The sequence below is a fragment of the Trachymyrmex cornetzi genome, unplaced genomic scaffold (genome assembly GCF_001594075.2).
Source record: "Trachymyrmex cornetzi isolate Tcor2-1 unplaced genomic scaffold, Tcor1.1 scaffold43, whole genome shotgun sequence".
Lineage (NCBI taxonomy): Eukaryota > Metazoa > Arthropoda > Insecta > Hymenoptera > Formicidae > Trachymyrmex > Trachymyrmex cornetzi.
In genome coordinates, this window is record NW_017299069.1 from 472481 (window position 1) to 491010 (window position 18530).

The following is an 18530-nucleotide window of genomic DNA, read 5'->3' on the forward strand; positions in this document are numbered from 1 at the left end:
ATAACACACATTCCTTATTCTCAATTATACTCTTATTCTCTTTCTTTTAATTTTTAATTAAAAAGTAGCTGAGGCATCAGTTCTGAATTGGTTTGAATATTAACCCGGCAATAGTCATCTGATTTTTTTTTACGTAAACGATTATCTGGTGTTTTTATATCCTAATTAAAATCATTATTATTAACAATATATTGTATATTATTGTTTTCCGATTTATTATTATTTGAGAATTATGAGAGAGAAGCATGGATTTTAATTATAATTTTCTGAAAAATGTAAGTAGAAACCAAACAAACATTAAATTATGGAATATGCACGTTAAGTAGCTTATTGTGATAATATTTCTAAAAAAAACAAGATTTTAATTAATATAACGCTATTTTATGGCAATTTTCGATGTAATGGCATATTTAAAAATTTGTAAAAAATAGTTATTGAAAAGAGAAAAACATATATTAAAGATATATTAAACAATCCGAAAGACTATTTGTCGCACTGATGTAGAAAATCTGTGGCTGATGGCGGTTGATAAAAAATGCGTAAAGTTAGCTCTGTGCAATCGCCAAGCGCAGAATACCTGCACCAACGTAACCACATAGGGATTAACTTATGGAGAAACTTTGTGGTCATTTCACAGATTCTAACATGTCTCTGAGAAAAGTTCTTCCTCACTCCGTTCTTTACCTTCCGTTCTTTTCTTGTCGAGTATCATCGCGATGACGAACATTACCTTCAAGAATGCAGCTTCTACAAGTCACACTGTACAAACACTATATATACATGCACAAAGCACATTCACGTACATACATATATACATATGCGCACGTGTGCCGTATGTGAATGTGCCTTGTGCATGTATATATTTATGCATGGTCTCTCAGATCTCACTCGCCTACACTCTCGCACCGATGACCAGGCACTGTAATTCATAAATAATTTATGTCGACATTGCTCGGCGGTCACGCGATCTCCATCGTGTCATCCGCTTTTTGCCCCGAAACATTTTACCGCGCGACCTCTGCATTCTATCTATCGTCCCTGTTCCGAATCTATCGGAAGTGCTATCTCGGTCATCGCTGATTTACACTGCTGGGTTTACGGTCACTTTGTATCAAAATACGGTGATCAATATTACTGCAGAGCCCTTTTGAGAGCCCAATAGGTCAATGAGTACGTTTACACCATGCGCTTAGTCCGCGACCTATACGATATTAGGTGTCTTTGTTTAACCTACAGGATAAACAAGGATACTTATTATATAGGCCGCAGCCTAAATGCACGGTGTAAACGTAATCATAGTAACGAATAACCTTTCGAAATATATAGAATTAGAACGATTTATTCACGTATCAACTAACGAACTGTTACATTTTTATTTCAGAATATACGACATGTACCTTGATATTTTTTTTAGACATATTTAATTTTTTAATTAACTACATATATCTGTTTCGTCTGATTAATTCTGTGATAAATTTGAATAAGTTATGATAACTAATTACAGAATTATAATATATAATTGTGTGATAATTATGTAATATATTATACATTTTTAATTAATGTACTCTAATGGATATTCAAGAGGAAATGAATAATGTTATGCACAGAGCTTTGCTGAATGTCGACCGGAGTGTCGAGTCACTTCAACTTTTCCGATATGTGCTTTGTACCATATTATTTTAATATTAATGTGTTAACCAAAATGTCCAACAACAGTTCATTCTGTTTGGACGCTACACCGACCAGGGGGGGGTTGAACAATTTCGATCTTTTGCGGACACAACAGGATACCGCCGTGTCTACTCGCATCACGACACTTGGATGATTAACCGCCGAAATACGACGAACCGTGTTCGCCATTTCGTATCGACACTCGTTCGTTTGAGAATTCACTTGCGATAGTGGTCGCACATGGTTCGGGAAGAAGGAAAGAAAAATACAGACACCAACGCTTTCGACCAAACTGCACACCGTCGTCGAGTCGCCGTTTATGAGGCGATTTAAGCCAAAGTTAATAAAAAAGAAAAAACGCGAAGAGCGGTTTTTGATAACGTTATCGTTTAAGTACTAAAAGTAAATTGGCCGTTATTTCGTATTTGAGATAAAAATTTCACTGATTAAGATATGCTATGTCACTAAAGTTGTTGCGTTTTACTTTATATACATATAAAGTTTCTCAGAGTATGTATCCGACGGATGTATTCAAGTTCGCCATTGCCACATACAGTTCGAATCGAATTCGCATGCAAGTTCAAACGCGTTCCAATTAGTGCTGGTCAGAAGTTCGCTAAAACGATTTGGTACTCGTAAAAGAATTATTCGAATGATAAAAAAATAAATTTCAAATCCATTCTTACTGGTGCGAAACAATGAATTTTTATAACAGCTTAAAAACATTCGAGGAAGCTTAAATTTTCTTAGTATAAACAGAAAAAACAATTTTGCTGAAATAAGAATTAAATTAGAAATAGATTTAAAAACAATTTTGTTGAACTATCAAAGTAATTGTAGAACGTTCAAGTTGATTGACAGAATATCAAAATTGTTTACATCATTACTCATTATGCTTGAATTCCTATTACATAATTATTTTGTTAATTCAATAAAGTGATTTATATATCTAGAAATCTAGATAAATATTTCAGCAAAATCATTACTTTTTTATAAATTTATGCTATATACTATTCGTTGGTTTTGTGACAGCTGTGTATATTTTGCATTCAATTATTTGCACTTGCTTTACACTTGTTTATAATTTATAATATTTCCTTTCTCTTTGTCGCGCATGTGTTTCATTTGTTCCGTAAATATTGAGTATTTGTATGCTAATCGATTCGAAGTGATAGTTTAATGCTAGCTAATTATTATCTATGTGCATTAATGTATTCCTGACGAGGACTATGTATCACTGAATAGCAGATCTGCATTATTAGCATACGATTATACATACGTAATAATTCCTAGCTGTAATACTGGGTAATGTTTGAAGATATTGAATAAATATTAGCGCTTAATAAATTAAATATTATTTAATGTTAGAGCTCGATTATATATTTTTTTTTATGAAGGAAAAGCATTTGAAAGTAACGATATTTGGTCGCTACTCATGTCAATTTGAAAATGAAATTCTCCATCTTTGCGGAAATACGTTAAAATATCTTCAGAAGATGAAAAGTGGAAAAATAGAGGTATGTACTTACGTTACCTTTCATACACATATCGGATTTCGATATATGTAGTCAGCGTTTTTATTTGGAAGAAAAATATTTTTGTGCATAAACGATCTTTCTGAAAATAACGAGAGAAAGAGAGAGAGAGAGAGGGGGGGGGGGGGGGGGGCTCTGAAAATGGCATGGGGCTTTTTTTGCAATTCTCAGGTTTAACAGAGGAGCACGTAAGGGGAGATGCACGCGCGAGACAAGATATAATTTAAATTTGATTCCCCGTGCCGATAACGAACACGGAAGTTTTTTCTTACGGAGATAAGTGATGCCCAAGAGTCATCTTCATCTTGTCTTTCGGTTCATAAGACACGACGTCCGGTGCGACGCGATGTGATGGTTATATAGACGGATTAAAGTTCGCTTTAGGGCACTCTTCGCGGGGATCATTAACGAAGATAGTCGTTAAAAGTCGACTTTCTCGAACTCCTTCGTCTCGTCGATTAATTTCCCTCAGGAGTCGAGAATAGGCCAACATAATAAAAAAGAGGCACTCTGATGACTTTGAATGGTCTTCCTTGGGCTCTCTCTAATTAATAATAACACTTTGCGTCCGCAAAAGCGTTATTCGATAAAAGCATTTTACTTCGCTTTGTTTTACTTCAATAAAAAGCATGCAAAAAAATAATATCTTTGCCTCTCTACTTTATATTCTCACAGTGAAATTATTTCACGATTGTAAGGCAAAACGCCTTGTGAATATTTTACGGACTTCTTCCGAACATAGTTTTTTTAAATACGTCTCTGCAAGCGCGCGCGCTGTTCAGATATGGATTTACGCGATGAATGCAGATGGATGGCGAATTTTTCCAATTGCGTCGCATTCCAGATAAACGATCTAGTGGGCGAATGATAAAAATCCGCTTTCAATTGAGAAATTGAATTCCTACATGGCGGAGAGTAAAGGGAAGAACGAACTTTATAGCTGGCAATACGTGTCCTGGGAGAGAGTATTTCGAACGCACGATCTGAGGTTACGTTTTACTCGTAAAAGCCAGGTATAGAGGAAGCCGCATGAAACGCTCGATAACTGAAATCCAATAGAGAGAAGGAGAGGGACAGCCCCGCTTTGCGCTCGTAGCACTTTCCAAGTTGCCTCGTTAAAGTTAGCGAATTCCACCAGCCGTGAGACGGAATCCAATACGAGAGGGGCAGAGAAGAATACGACGAAACGATAGCTGTCTTCGCCGTACCGTAATTTCGGGTTCATTGCGCGCACCTGTGTCCCGTAGACAACGACGACGACGACGACGACGAATTGACTGGCGCTTCGCGGATTGTCGTCAGGCGGTGCGGAAAAATCGAAGATTGAGTTGCTTTATGTACCTGGGGAAATGGTCCACAATGTCAGACACTGCTTCGAAATTGTCGTTCCTTCATGATTGAAAGATTTATGCAGTAATTTCTCTAAACAATACTGTAAAATAAATCAATGATTTTATCCGATTATCCATTTTTCTTTGGATTCAGACTTATTTTTTGTTTATCAAAGTCTTTGAAAGACTTTGACTGAATTAGACTTCTGAAATAATGATTTAATCTTGTGAAAATGTGAAGTTGAATAGTGACAGTTTTATTTCAGGATGAAAATTTTAATAATTTTAATAAATTAAACCTTAGAGAAGGGAATTGAAATAATAATTTTTCCTTAATTCATTTTAAACGAACTTAAACAGGATATCAATTTCAGAGTTTGTCGTTGAGGTATAAAATATATTACTCGAGGTTATATTCATTGAGGTATAATATTAGAATTGCTAGACTGAAAGGGATCGATTAAGTTTTTTCATAAGACAATTGCAATTCGCCCACAGGTTATTCACTTTGATGTTACAATATACGAAGTTCATAAAGCGCATTAGAGGGTTAATTAGATATTTAGTACAATGATTGCGGGTGCCGATGACATTCCGTAATATCGAATATAATGGGTGCTTTCCAGTAAGGACACAGTCAGACACACTGTGTAACACAGTGAATCATTTTATCCTTGTTTAACGTAGGCAAACAATAAAGATGTAATCATTCACTGTGTTACACTGTATCTGACTGTGTCCTTGCTGGAAAGCAAATATGTAGAATATTCAATCTCTGCATTTTTTTATAACAATCTACGACATAAATTATGTTATATGAAAGAATTATTGCACAACGCAAAATTTGATCAGACTTTCAATCTCGGTTTCAATTAATTTTCTGAAAGCGTCAGAAAATATAAAATAGATATAAGCGAACATTTCGATTTAATGAAAATGAGTATTGATAGACCATGATGTATTTTTACCATCACTGTGCTTTCTATTTCGAAACAATCGACAACTGAAATTGAACAGGATCGTTTATAAAAATACTTTCAAGTTTTTCTTCTCAACCATCCAAGCTACAGAATTCTTTTCGAAAGTATACAAGCTTAGAGAGGAGAGAACAACAATGAAGGCAGTATCATAGTTTTGATACTTTATATTTAAAACAAATATACTGGTATTTTCAATTTTAACAGTGTTATAAATTGTTTTAAAAAATATTTGTATTGAGATATTAAAAAATTTGAAACTATATATTTTTTTATTTGAAACTATACAGAGTGTCCGGCGAAATTTCTGCCAAGCGTTTTCTGTAGATAAAGCGGACTAAATTGAGTCGAAAAGTCCTTTACCACATTTTGCAATTTTTGCAATATGGTTAACGAGATATTAATTACTAAAAATTGCCGAATATTGGTTTTCAATAATTTTTTATTCAAATATTATCAACTTTACAGAAAAATGGCAAGAGACAAAAATTGCTTATTTTTTTCTCATAAAGTTCTGGGAATTTTTGTCAGAATTTTTTCAGAATTTTTTAATATCGTATTTTTTTATGGTAGTAAAAATAAGAAAATGCAGCACTAAAAATTCTGAAAAAATTCTTATATTATATAGTTCTACGAGAAGAAAATAAACAATTTTGAAACAAATAATAGTCTTAATTCCCTGATGTAAAAAATATAATTATAATAACTTTGGCTATTGGGAATTAGCGCTGCACTATGTGCGCGATAAATTTTAAATTATTAAATTATATCTCTTACATATTTAATTATTAATTTGTATATATACATGTTTCGGCTAACTTTTTAGCCAGCCTCAGTACATACAAATGAATCCATGTAATTAGATGAGCTATGAACATAAGACGTATAAGGCTACGGTATCCACATGTTTTTCATTAATTTAGTATCCGCAATGTTTTCATGTGAAATGGTCGATCACCATTTCTTAGAATGAAAACGCAACCAGTTGGCTAGCTAGATGGTGCAACCGTGATTAAGCGCTTTCAAGTAATTCACAAAGTTAAAAAATAAATTCTAATTATCATCGTTAACAATAATGGTATAATTTCACCTCCATCAAATCACTGTCGATAAACGTCATTGATATAAAACAAATTCAGTCAATTAATATAGAAATAATTTTGCAATAAAATTCTTATTCGCATTTCAGCATCGAAGTAAACTGCTGTCTCGTTACATTTAAACTGAGAAACGTTAAGGTCTTTCCGAAAGTTGTTGTTAAGTGTCATATATTAAAAACATTATTTATGTAGATGGGCAAATTAAAGCATCTTTAAGATCGGTTTATATGTCTTGTTTAAGAATTCTAAGAAATGATGATTGACCATCATATGAAAACATTGCGGATACTAAAATAATGAAAAACATGTGGATATCTTATACGTCTTATGCTCATCTAATTACATGGATTCATCTGTATGTACTGAGGATGGCTAAAAAGTTAGCCGAATGTATACAATTAATAATTAAATATGTAAGATACAATTTAATAATTTGAAATTTATCGCGCACGTAGTACAGCGCTAATTCCCAATAGCCAAAGTTATTGTAATTATAAACAATTTTTGTCTTGCAGTTTTTCTGTAAAGTTGATAGTATTTGAGAAAAAAATTATTGGAGACTAATATTCGACAATTTTTAGTAATTAACATCTCGTTAACTGTTGCAAAAATTGCAAAATGGTAGGACTTTTCATAGGACAACTCAGTTTAGTCCATTCTATCTATAAAAAGCGCTTGGTAGAAGTCTCACCGGACACTCTGTATATATTTTTTAAATTTGAAACTGTATATATACATAATTTTATATACTCCCCTAATATATTACAAAAAAAAATATATATATATTTTTGTAAGATATTAAGAGATTTTATAAAATTGTCAAAATAATATATTAAATCACATTTTTCTTTTAATTTAATATATTTTATATAAGATACATATATTGTACAATGTACATACACTGTTATTATTAACCTAACCGTTTATTTTAAATTGAAACAGGTAGTAATTGAAAGCAAGAACGGATTGAATTCATAATTTGTAAGATTCTTAAAGTACAACTTTATATTCAAAGTCTTCTTGAAGGCAAATTACGGACTTGCACCACTTTCACCATAATAATTCCACAATTGTGTCTTGAGCAATTATACCGCAATAGGGGATACTAGCTCTTACGTAAGGAATAATACAGCTTCTCTCTCTCTCTCATTGGTTCCGATTCTTTGAAGAATTTCGAGGGAACATCTCGAAGCATCTTGTCTGTAATGGGATTATATATCTCGGGCTTGTGTGTATGCGAGCATCTGAATAACTGCAAGTTCCTCTGCATTATCTTCAACCCTGTCGTCACCTCAAAGAAGCTCGGGGAGTCTTCCATTGAGGTTAACGCTGGATCCAATTTCGCTTCCCTGGAGAAATACTGTTTCTCCATCGGTGGTAAAGGAAATATCGTTACGACGTATATACGGATATGTATCGTTTTATCGTTTCTCTCTTTCGATTCTCTTACCTCGTAATATCTGCACAGCTCGGATATGCGATGTTCAGAAATAATATATCGACTGTGCTTTTATAATCTATTTCAAGTAAATTTTTCTGTTTAGGAATTTGAGTAATTAATAAACTTTGATTTTTTAAATATAGTAGAGCATGATATATTTTTCAATAAAATAATATTTAAATAATAATGAAACAATGAAATTATTTTTAAAACCTTTTTAATTTTTATTACCTAAAAATTTATAGCTATTGTAATATACAGGAAATAGTTTTTATCGCATCCGTGACATAGGATGTTGACTTACGCTCTAATAACTATTACACTTGCGCGATCAATGGCGATTTATTTTTACTTCGCTATTTTATTGGTTGCTACACATTTACTATAAAATATATAGCATATACATTTGAATGCATACGAGATCTGTTACCTTCGCATCTTCAGATTTGACATGTAAATTTATTCGGACTACATAAACGAACTAAATCAAAATAGAAATGTAGATTTTTTCTTTAACTATCTAGGAGAATAGATCTACAGTTATCGAGATGATTATCTTCTGGAGTATATAACGCCAGGAGTCCATGGATACGGGGCAAAAATATTTGACCTAGTGCAACGAACTATCGCATTTCTTCTCACGGCAAGCGAGCGAATATATCGTAGCAATCAAGATCCGATTGAATTGACATTCGTTTCACGGCACATTTCTTACTTGCAAAGTGCAAGGTTCATCCGTTCTCACTTTTTTCGCGATTTTTTAAATAAATCGTCTGTCAATAAATCGGGTGATATGGCGTGGCGTTCTCTCTTTCTCTGCTTGAAATATAACGCTGCTATCTTTACTCTAAATGAATTGTAATCTCTTTCTTATACTTAAAATGTAAGATCATTATTCGCGACTTGAGCTTTTAACGAAAAGAAATACACAGTATATATATTTACCAATTTATAAATGTATAAAACAATATAACTATTAAAAACTTTTATGTAAATTGAAGGAAAAGATATGTATATAAAATTAGATATACAGGGTCTCTCAAAATAATCGCCAAATATTTTATGGGCAGATAAATAACAGACTAAACTGAGTCGAAAAGTCCTCTATCATTTTACAATTTTCGCAATAGTTAAATTAATAAGATTAATTACTAAAAATTGCCGAAAATTAGTCTTTAATAATTTTTTACTCAAATATTATCAACTTTACAGAAAAACTGTAAGGGACAAAAATTATTTATTTTTTTTCTCATAAACCTCTAAGAATTTTTTCAGAAATTTTTATCAACTTTTTAGTATTGCATTTTTTTATTTTTACCATCACATGAGAAAATATGGATTTTTTTATTAAAAAATTCTGAAAAAATTTTGAAAAAATAAACAATTTTTGCCTCTTGCAATTTTTCTGTAAAGTTAATAGTATTTGAGTAAAAAATTATTGAAGACCAATTTTTAATATAATAATTAATATCTCGTTAATTATTGCGAAAATTGCAAAATGGAATGAAATTCGTAAAGGACTTTTTGACTTAATTTAGTCCGCTCTACCCGCCCATGAAATATTTGGCGATTATTTTGGGACACCCTGTATAATTTATAATAGTAAAAATAAAAAGGAACATACTGAAAGAAATATTTAAAATAAAACAATAGGATAAGAGAGTACGAATATATAAATAACTATAATATTTATTTTCATATTAGGAAGGAAAATAGAAAGAACGCAGTTAAAACGCAACACATGATACAATATATTACTCCGTCACTAACGAAATAAATTAATTACGATAAATATACGAAGAAATATAGAAATAAATGCGAAATCGGTTCACGTGTTCGAATCTGCGCTTGTACTGGAAATCATTATACCGGAAACCAATCTCGCAACAAACGCGTATGCGACCAATTATCGTTGAAGAGTTAATAGCATGAAATTTTCAATTACATCGAAATACTTCAACCGCGGGAAACAGAACGGTGTTTGAAATTGCAGCATTCCACGTGAAGTGGATTCTTATTCGCGATTATTATCACGGGAATTATTGGAATTTTGCTATACGATACAGTTTTACGATGGAGCAATGTCAAGTATTCGTTTGTCAAAAAGCCTCAATTCCGGAAAGCTTAATCCGCAAAACCAAAAGAGCTTGCATAAAGTAAGATTGTCGAAATCGCACCACTTTTTATTTAAAGGCTTATGAAGAATATTTTTAAGTTTTTTACAGCACAATAAACTGCACTCTTTTCTCTTTCTTATGTAATTTGTTTATAATTGTTTTGCGCTATTATAAATGAGGATTTTTTCAATATGAGGATTTTTTCAATATGGTATTTTGGCAACGAGGAAATTCGTTGTCTAAATCGCACCATACCAATATTCGTCATTTAAAACATTATAATAACGCAAAAAATTTAAAAATTACATAAGAAAAGGAAAAAAATTGTATTTTATTATTATGCTGTTAAAAACTTAATATATTTTTCATAATTTCTGAAACATATGATAATTTCAAGAAGTAATTTAAAGAGCTTCGAAACAAAATAAACAATGATAAATTATAAATTAATAAAAACTAATAAGTTTTTATAGACTCCTTTACTTAAAACAATTAATGAAACCGTAAAAATATATTACAGCTAATAGAAGTCGACGTTGATTATCTTTTAGCGCAATTTTTCTTAATACTAAAAATATAAACCTTAACTTTGAACATTTCCACTCATGGTTTGAGTCTTCATCAGCAATCTTTCCCCCTAGCGCAACGATTAGAGTATTGTATGACAAAATGATATCTTCAACGTATTTCTTCTCAAAAATTGAACCGTTTACTGTTTTGTGAGATAAGTCACATACTCACAAAGTTAGAAAGCTGAGTGGCAATGAGAACTCAAGCTCACACAGTCGACGTTTCTACACTGAACAATGAATCTCTCTTATGCAACATTTTGTAACTCGTTAATATATTATAAATTATTGTCAAATTTTTAAAAAATAACTGCGAGAACAATATGTGTCTTGTTATTTCGACAGTCGGTTAAATAAACACTTTGTAGGTTTATAATTTTTCCGTAATAATAAATAGAATAAAAATGTAAGAAATAGAAAAATATTAGGTAAAACATGCGATTTAAAAGGTTAGATTATGGTGCGATTTAAGAAACTAGAGCATTTTTAAAATTTTTATTTATTTAACCCATAAAAAAACGTAAAGCAAACTTTAGTCCTATTAATTTAATTTAAATAATATCCTAATCGAGGCGTTGAGTGGCTTACCGCTCGGTGTGGTTGACTTCGCGATGGGTTCAATCCCACCTGCGCCCACATATGCGATTTTTCGCATTTAAGGATCCGAAAATGACTCCATTTAGTGATTAAGAGATCTTTGATTACCAACGCCGTTCGGATCCGGCGTTAAACTATAAATCCTATATATCAGTGAATATATGTACGCTTGCCAACACGCATGGCAAGCGTAGCGTTTTAATGCCAAATTCTTTCTTTCCAAAGATTATGTATAATGGAAAACGATTGGAAGAGTGGATATCTAAGAGTGGATAAAATCAGACTGATGTAAATATTCTAATTCTAATCACGATAAATGATCAAGACTTAGGCTATTTAACTTATATTTTCTTTGTAATTCTGAAATACGTTGAAAATTGTCATGAGTATAACGGAGTAGTGTTGCAGTACCATGTAGTTTTTAACCCTAGCTGTATACACTTGTTTTTTGCACCCTTGATTACACACTGGGACCTCATCCATATTTGTTACCTTAACTTTCGTAAAAATGAATATATTTTAATCAATTTTTTTTAATTGATGGATTTAAATGATTAAGGAACAAGCCCATAATGTGTAAAAGTCGATAGAATTAAGGAATTTCGAGATATATAGGTTCAAAAAAAAAGAAAAATTTAGAAACGTGAAAAATCTCGATTTAAAAAGTTGCGCTGGGGTCCCGGGGACCCCAGTGTGTGCAGCTAAGGTTAAATAACCCGTAAGAAAGTATATAAATACAATAATTGAATTTTTAAGCGAGGTAGTGCGATTTCAGTAACTGTATCTTATTCGCGTTCATATAAGCAAAACACTTTTTTACATCATGAAGTTATTTGATATACAATTTTGATAGAGTTTAGTGATCTAATTTAATTATTTAAATTTAAACTGAATAATTTAAGTTACATTTTATTTTATTTCGACTTTATATATAATCACTAACTTATGATTCATCTTATTAAGATTACAAACTCTTTTATAAAGATAAATTATGGCTTCCGGTTTCTATAGCTCTATAAAAATATTGACCTTTTATCCAACATAAAATATATCGTGAGAATGACATCTTGTATGTTTTGATTCAAAATGGGTTTTTCGATGCGATTTGAAATTTTCGCGTTCGTCGCCGCGTAAGCGTTTATTGCAACGTCGGTTATAAATCTCGAGTGATTTATCAATGACATTTTTTTTATGCGTATCACGAAACATTTTATAGCGGAAACTACTATTTTTTTCACAGTGACAGTTGTGAGCGATTGAGATGTCCATAGTTGCAGTGTGTCATCCAATTCTAAGTCTGAATGAATAGTGTTCTTGAAATAAAAGTTTGCTGTTAAGCATTATCATATTATCTCGTATAAAAAATAATATTTTTTGCATATTTATTTGAATACAAATTCTCAAGAAAAGAACTCACACTTTTCTAAACTAGTATCATTAGAAACAATTTTATTATTTAAGATATTATTTCATACGAATTCATTACATCTTGCTTTACTGTTTAACATTTTATTTTTTGAATTTATTATTTTTAGTATCTGAGATAGAGTTTACATTTAATTGGCATTGTATTCTGATAGACTTTAGGTCAATACATTAAACTTCACAGTGTACTCGCGAACTCCAGGCGCAATTAGGATTTGCCAACGTCTAATTGCAATAGTCCCAAACACGTTACAGTCGGAACGAACTTCGGCAAGAAGCTTTATTGCGATTCCCGCAATTTCCACACCCACGGAAACTCGACTCAGCCAATTTTGTTCGGACGAAAAGACTTTCGATTAAGTAGCAAGCGCTGACGTGTCATCTCAAGCGTTCTTATAGCTTTTCGAGAGTGACAGTAATTGTTTAGCCGAAAGTAAATATCACAGGGAGACAATCGGGAAGGACATTCTAAATTGGAAAATATTGTCGCGTAGAAGTCATATAGAGGAGACCGTGGTTAGTATAGACAGTCTAGGGCAGTGTTATTGCGGGCCAAAAAATAATTTCACTAAATCTTTGCTTCAAAATTCATTAAAAGGCCCCAAAAGTCACTAAATGCGTGAAATGATTAAAAAAAAGGAGAAAACAGGGTGAACATATTTTTGCAATCCCTGTTGACAGTACGGTTGCTCTTCAATAAATAAATACTACCGTTTTGTGGCACGCTTTATCACAATTTTCGGGAACGAGTTCCTCAAGCCTTTTTCTCATAGCTTGTCTCGATAGAAACTACTCGTCCCGTCGCGCGGCGTCTCCTTCCTCACCAGCGCCTCGCTTGCGCCACCTCCGTCTATGCGGGGGTCGGTAATCTTAACGGTCGATAATTATCGCGCGCTACAGTTCGGCCGTCCTGATAAGAGTTTAGTCCCACAAACTAAACTATGACACTAGATCCAGTGGAGACCATCTAAAACTAAAAGTTACAAGCGCTAAAATAAAATGAATGAACTGAAACATTATATACACCGGGCGTTCCGATGGTTGAGAAAATAAATCAATACACATAACCGTAATACAATGGTTTGCTTATTATTTAATTAGTCTAGAGGAGGGTCCTTCAAGGGTGCCCATAGTCTGAGGTTACTAGCGTTTCAGATGCTCTGATATATCTTTTGGGTATTCTGGAATCCTGGAGGATCCGCAATTACATACCTATCGTGTTTAAAGACCTTTACAACTTCACACGGACCACGATATTGCGGGAGTAGCTTCCGGCTAGTACCTGGAGTGCTGTCAAAATTTCGAATCATCACTAAGTCGCCCTTTTTGTATTGTTTGGAAGCCTTGTGTTTACTATCGAAGGCTGTCTTTTGTCGTTGTTGGGACTGGTTAATCCGTTGCTCGGCTTGATTGCGCATTGCCTCTAAGTCTCGGTTAGGAGGATCCAGTTTTTCTTCCAATACCCGGGTGCGGGCCTCGCTGGTCTATACCGAATACTAACTGGCTGGGACTCTTGCCGGTAGACCGATTAACCGCATTGTTGATGGAGTATTCTACTTCGTGCAATATATTGTACCTTTGCCATCCATTACTGGGATTGGACAGTTTTGCGATACAAGGAGCCAGAACCCGGTTGATCCGCTCGGCCTGACCGTTTGCCTGCGGGGATCCCACCGCAACCTTTATATGTTGTATTCCTTGTTTTTTCATGAATTTCTCAAATTCCTGTGACGTGAAAGAGCTTCCCCGGTCCGATATGATCCTCTGGGGTTTGCTGTAGCTCTGGAAAAATTGTGTTAGACAGGCCGTTGTTTCCTTAGTGCCTGTGGTCTTGGTTGCGAATAGACGAACGAATTTGGAAAATGCGTCTACTATCGCCAAGACGTATTTCTTCGAGGATACTTGCCTGTCGACCGGCCCGAAGTGATTAATGTGTAAAGTTTCGAACGGTAGTCTTCCTTTTGGGATGGGGTTAAGATAACCTTCTTCTTTACCCGAAGTTGGAGAGAACGAGATGCACTTCAGGCATCTTCGAACATGATCTTCGCATTTTTCCCGTATGTGCGGGAACCAATACGTACGCCTAATGACATCTATCATTCTTCCGGGCCCGATATGACCCATTTCGTTATGATACCGAACCAGAACGGGACTCTCCATCTGCCGCGGTATCATGAACAGCGATTTGCCCCCATGCTTTTTATAAACCAAACCATCGCGCATCTCGTATTGCGGATCGTCCTTGGATTCCAGTTTAGAAATAATGTCTTTAATGATAGAGTCTCTATTTTGTAAAACCGCCAAGTTCCACTCAAAAGGATTGTCCTCCACTACTAGCACCCCGAAAGCCCTGCTAAGTGCGTCTACGTGGGCCATTCTAGACCCTGGTCTATGCACCACCCTAAAATCAAAGTTTTGAAGTTCGAGATTCCAGCGCGCTATTTGGGCATTGATGTCCCATTTTTCCAATGTTTGCGTTACTGCATTACAATCTGAGACAACCACGAATTGAGTACCCTGCAGGTAAATGCGGAATCTGCGAAAAGTATAGACAATCGCTAGAGTCTCCAACTCAAAGCTGTGATATTTTGCTTCCACCTCCGTTATGCGACGGAAATAGAACACAGGATGCATAGCATCGTTACCCTGCCGTTGCAATAGCACAGCCCCAAAACCATAGTATTTTGCTTCCACCTCCGTTATGCGACGGCTAAAATAGAACACAGGATGCATAGCATCGTTACCCTGCCGTTGCAATAGCACAGCCCCAAAACCATGGGAACTTGCGTCACAATGCAGTTCCGTGTACGCCCTCGGATTATATACCGCCAAGATAGGTGACTCTACTAGCCTAGTCTTGAGCGTTTCAAACGCCATTTTTTCAGTCTGTCCAAAACGGAACGGAACGTCCTTTTTAAGTAGCTCATACAACGGTCGGGCAATCAGTGAGAAATTTTTGATAAATTTTCGAAAGTACGAAGCTAACCCCACAAAAGAGTGGACTTCCTTTACTGTTCTAGGCTTCGGAAAATTCTGTACTGCCGCGATACCCTTATCTGTAGGCCGAACCCTATTCTGAGTAATTTTATAGCCTAAATACTCGGTGTATAAGATTTCGGTGTATAAGAACGCACACTTCTCCAATCGCAGTTCGAGCCTGTTCTATACCAGTACTGTATATACTTTCTTCAATGTTTCAATGTGCGAATCTAACGTTTTACTTGCTACTAGAATGTCGTCCATGTATACCACTACGTCTCCTCTTTTTACAAGATCGGCCATTACCTCATTTATGAATCTTTGAAACAGTTGGGGACCGAATTTAATTCCAAACGGCATCCGAACAAACTCGAACTGGCCCATCGGAGTTATAAATGCAGTATATTTGATTGATTCAGGCGCCATTGCTATATGATAGAAGCCATCTTTTAGATCCAGCGTGCTATAATATCGCTTACCTCGTAACGCATCGAATTGATCCTCGATCAACGGTAACGGGCAATTATCCCGTGCCAGCACCTTGTTCAACGCACAATAATCGACACACATTCTTGTGTCGCCATTCTTTTTCTTAGTCAACACTAGGTAAAGCGTATTCGGAGGTGATAGCTCGGACAATACCCCGCTTCATAAGATCGTCCAATATCTCCTTTTCTTTTTTGACAAATCCTAACCTTCCTAGGACCAAATTGGATGGTCACCCTTTACCATCAAGATGGCCTTCACTTTAGGCAACTCGTTCGGGCCTGAAATAAGAATTCTGTATAACATGTACGAACTATCGCGGAATTCCGCGTCAACTTTCGGATTAATTTCTAAGCGCTCTACTTCAGTATCGCTGTAACTCTCGATACATAATATCTCACTAACCGCTTTGTCAAACATAGAACTATTCGTTAGCCTATAACCAAACAATTTCAACACGTCTCTACCTAGCAGCAATGGAACCGACATCGTCTCATTCGGAACAATCCCGATGTTGACTGATTTAGTTTTTACCTTCTATAGTAACTTCGGCTCTGGTTACCCCCTTAACCCAGAGCTTGGAGTCATTAATGCCCCGATATCGGTTCCATTCCTTACCTGGAGTGGTTACGCTTTCTGTGTTTACTACTTGTTCTCGAACTAGAGTGATCGGACACCTTGTGTCAATTTGTGCCGTTAACGAAACCTGTGCGCTTCCTGACATCTTTAGTTCCACGTCTCGCCGAAAGTCATCTCGCAACTCGTCAGCTATGTTGAGTAGATAGATTTCATCCTCCTCCTCGGAATTGTTGTCCACGTTCTCGCTATTGAGTTTATTTTCATCGGAGCTTGGCTGTCCCTCGTCGTCGCGTTGATTAAAGCTAGCTGCCTGTCAGCTTCTGGAGGTTACTCAGGGTCATGACCTTGACAACATATGTCAAGGTCATTGAAGGGGGGTCCCCTAATCAGTATTTTTATATAAAAAAAATAACTATAATATACCAATTATAGAATTAGGTATTGACATAACAACTCATTTTTTACACTTTAGTCTGTAGTGAAATTTAAAATGAAACCTATATATAATACAAATCATATAACTAGATTGACTGCGTTCAGTCAGAAAACGCAATTTTGAGATTCTTGATTGGTTTATGTTAATATGGTCCAATATTTAGATTCAATGAGGAATTGAAAACAAGATCAATAAGAGGAGTAGACATACAAATTTACCAAATAAAGAAAGTAATTCACTAAATCACCAAAAAACTATAAAAATCACTAAATTAGTGAAAAATCACCAAAAACGGCAACACTGCTATAGGGGTAAGAATAATCGAAGCTATGGTTATAAACAATCGAGGTTATAGACAATATAAACAAATCGCGCGAGACACGTGTAAACGTGTCTGAGCACGCAACAGTGACTGCCGCACAGTCTGCTGTGATATCTCGATTTTTTTAAATTGTAGCGTAACTTCTACGATAGATGGACGCGTCTGTCGTAGAAGTTACGCTACAATTTAAAAAATCCTTAAAGTTTTTGTTTTACAATCGTATGTCTGAGATATTTGATTTCCATTTAGCTATAGTAAGTATAATTCTTACTTAATAAAGTCCAATAGATTTTTTTTGTTTATCTGTCTTTGTGTCGTATACTGTTAATTTTTTTTTTAAATGAATGGATGAGGCTAGTAGGCTGATTACAACACAGGGCTATGACTAATTTAGTGACGATTCTGATAGTACCTACTCTCAAAGATAGTACTTCTTGGAATGAAACTCTAAAGAAAGTACCGGATTTCCGAAAAAAATGTTTAACCTGCGTAAACTTAGAAAAATTAAAAAAGTTGAACCGTCAAAGCCCTAGAACTTTTTAGATATCAGTTTCAGCGCATCGGTTATTAAGGATAATCGTTAGAACTCTTGGGGGGGGAAACAGAACTCTCAAGAAAATAATGGATTTCCGAAAAAAATATTTTACCCGCGTGGACTTTGAAAAATTTCAAAAGTTCTGGTTGTCCCCCCAAGAGTTCTAACGATTATCCTTAATAACCGATATCTAAAAAGTTCTAGGGCTCTTTGAAGTTTCAACTTTTGAAATTTTCCATTCAAGGCGCTAAAACTTTTTCGATCTCAGTTGTTTCATTATTAAGGATTATCGTTAGAACTCTTTGAAGGCTGTCAGAATTCATTACAGGATGCCGAAAATCTAAAAAAAGATTTTTGTTTCAATAATTAATTCTTTTTGAAAAAATTTTTTTTTGGAAATCCATTATTTTCTTGAGAGTTTTGTTTGCCC

General features: G+C 34.6%; 2 protein-coding genes across 4 annotated transcripts in view; one reads left to right on the forward strand and one right to left on the reverse strand.

Moving 5' to 3' along the window:
- The window catches only part of LOC108764509 (beta-1,4-N-acetylgalactosaminyltransferase bre-4), a 185654-nt gene that overhangs the window by 72822 nt on the left and 94302 nt on the right, over positions 1-18530 (forward strand). The gene's annotated exons all lie outside the window — the stretch shown is intronic.
- The window catches only part of LOC108764482 (uncharacterized protein K02A2.6-like), a 5568-nt gene continuing 1235 nt past the window's right edge, over positions 14198-18530 (reverse strand). The window contains exons 2-5 of the mRNA XM_018512747.1: positions 16763-17113; positions 16472-16695; positions 15932-16372; positions 14198-15838 (exon numbers count right to left, since the gene is read on the reverse strand). Coding sequence (XP_018368249.1) covers positions 14198-15838; positions 15932-16372; positions 16472-16695; positions 16763-17113 — 2657 coding nt within the window. The remainder of the gene's footprint in view (positions 15839-15931; positions 16373-16471; positions 16696-16762; positions 17114-18530) is intronic.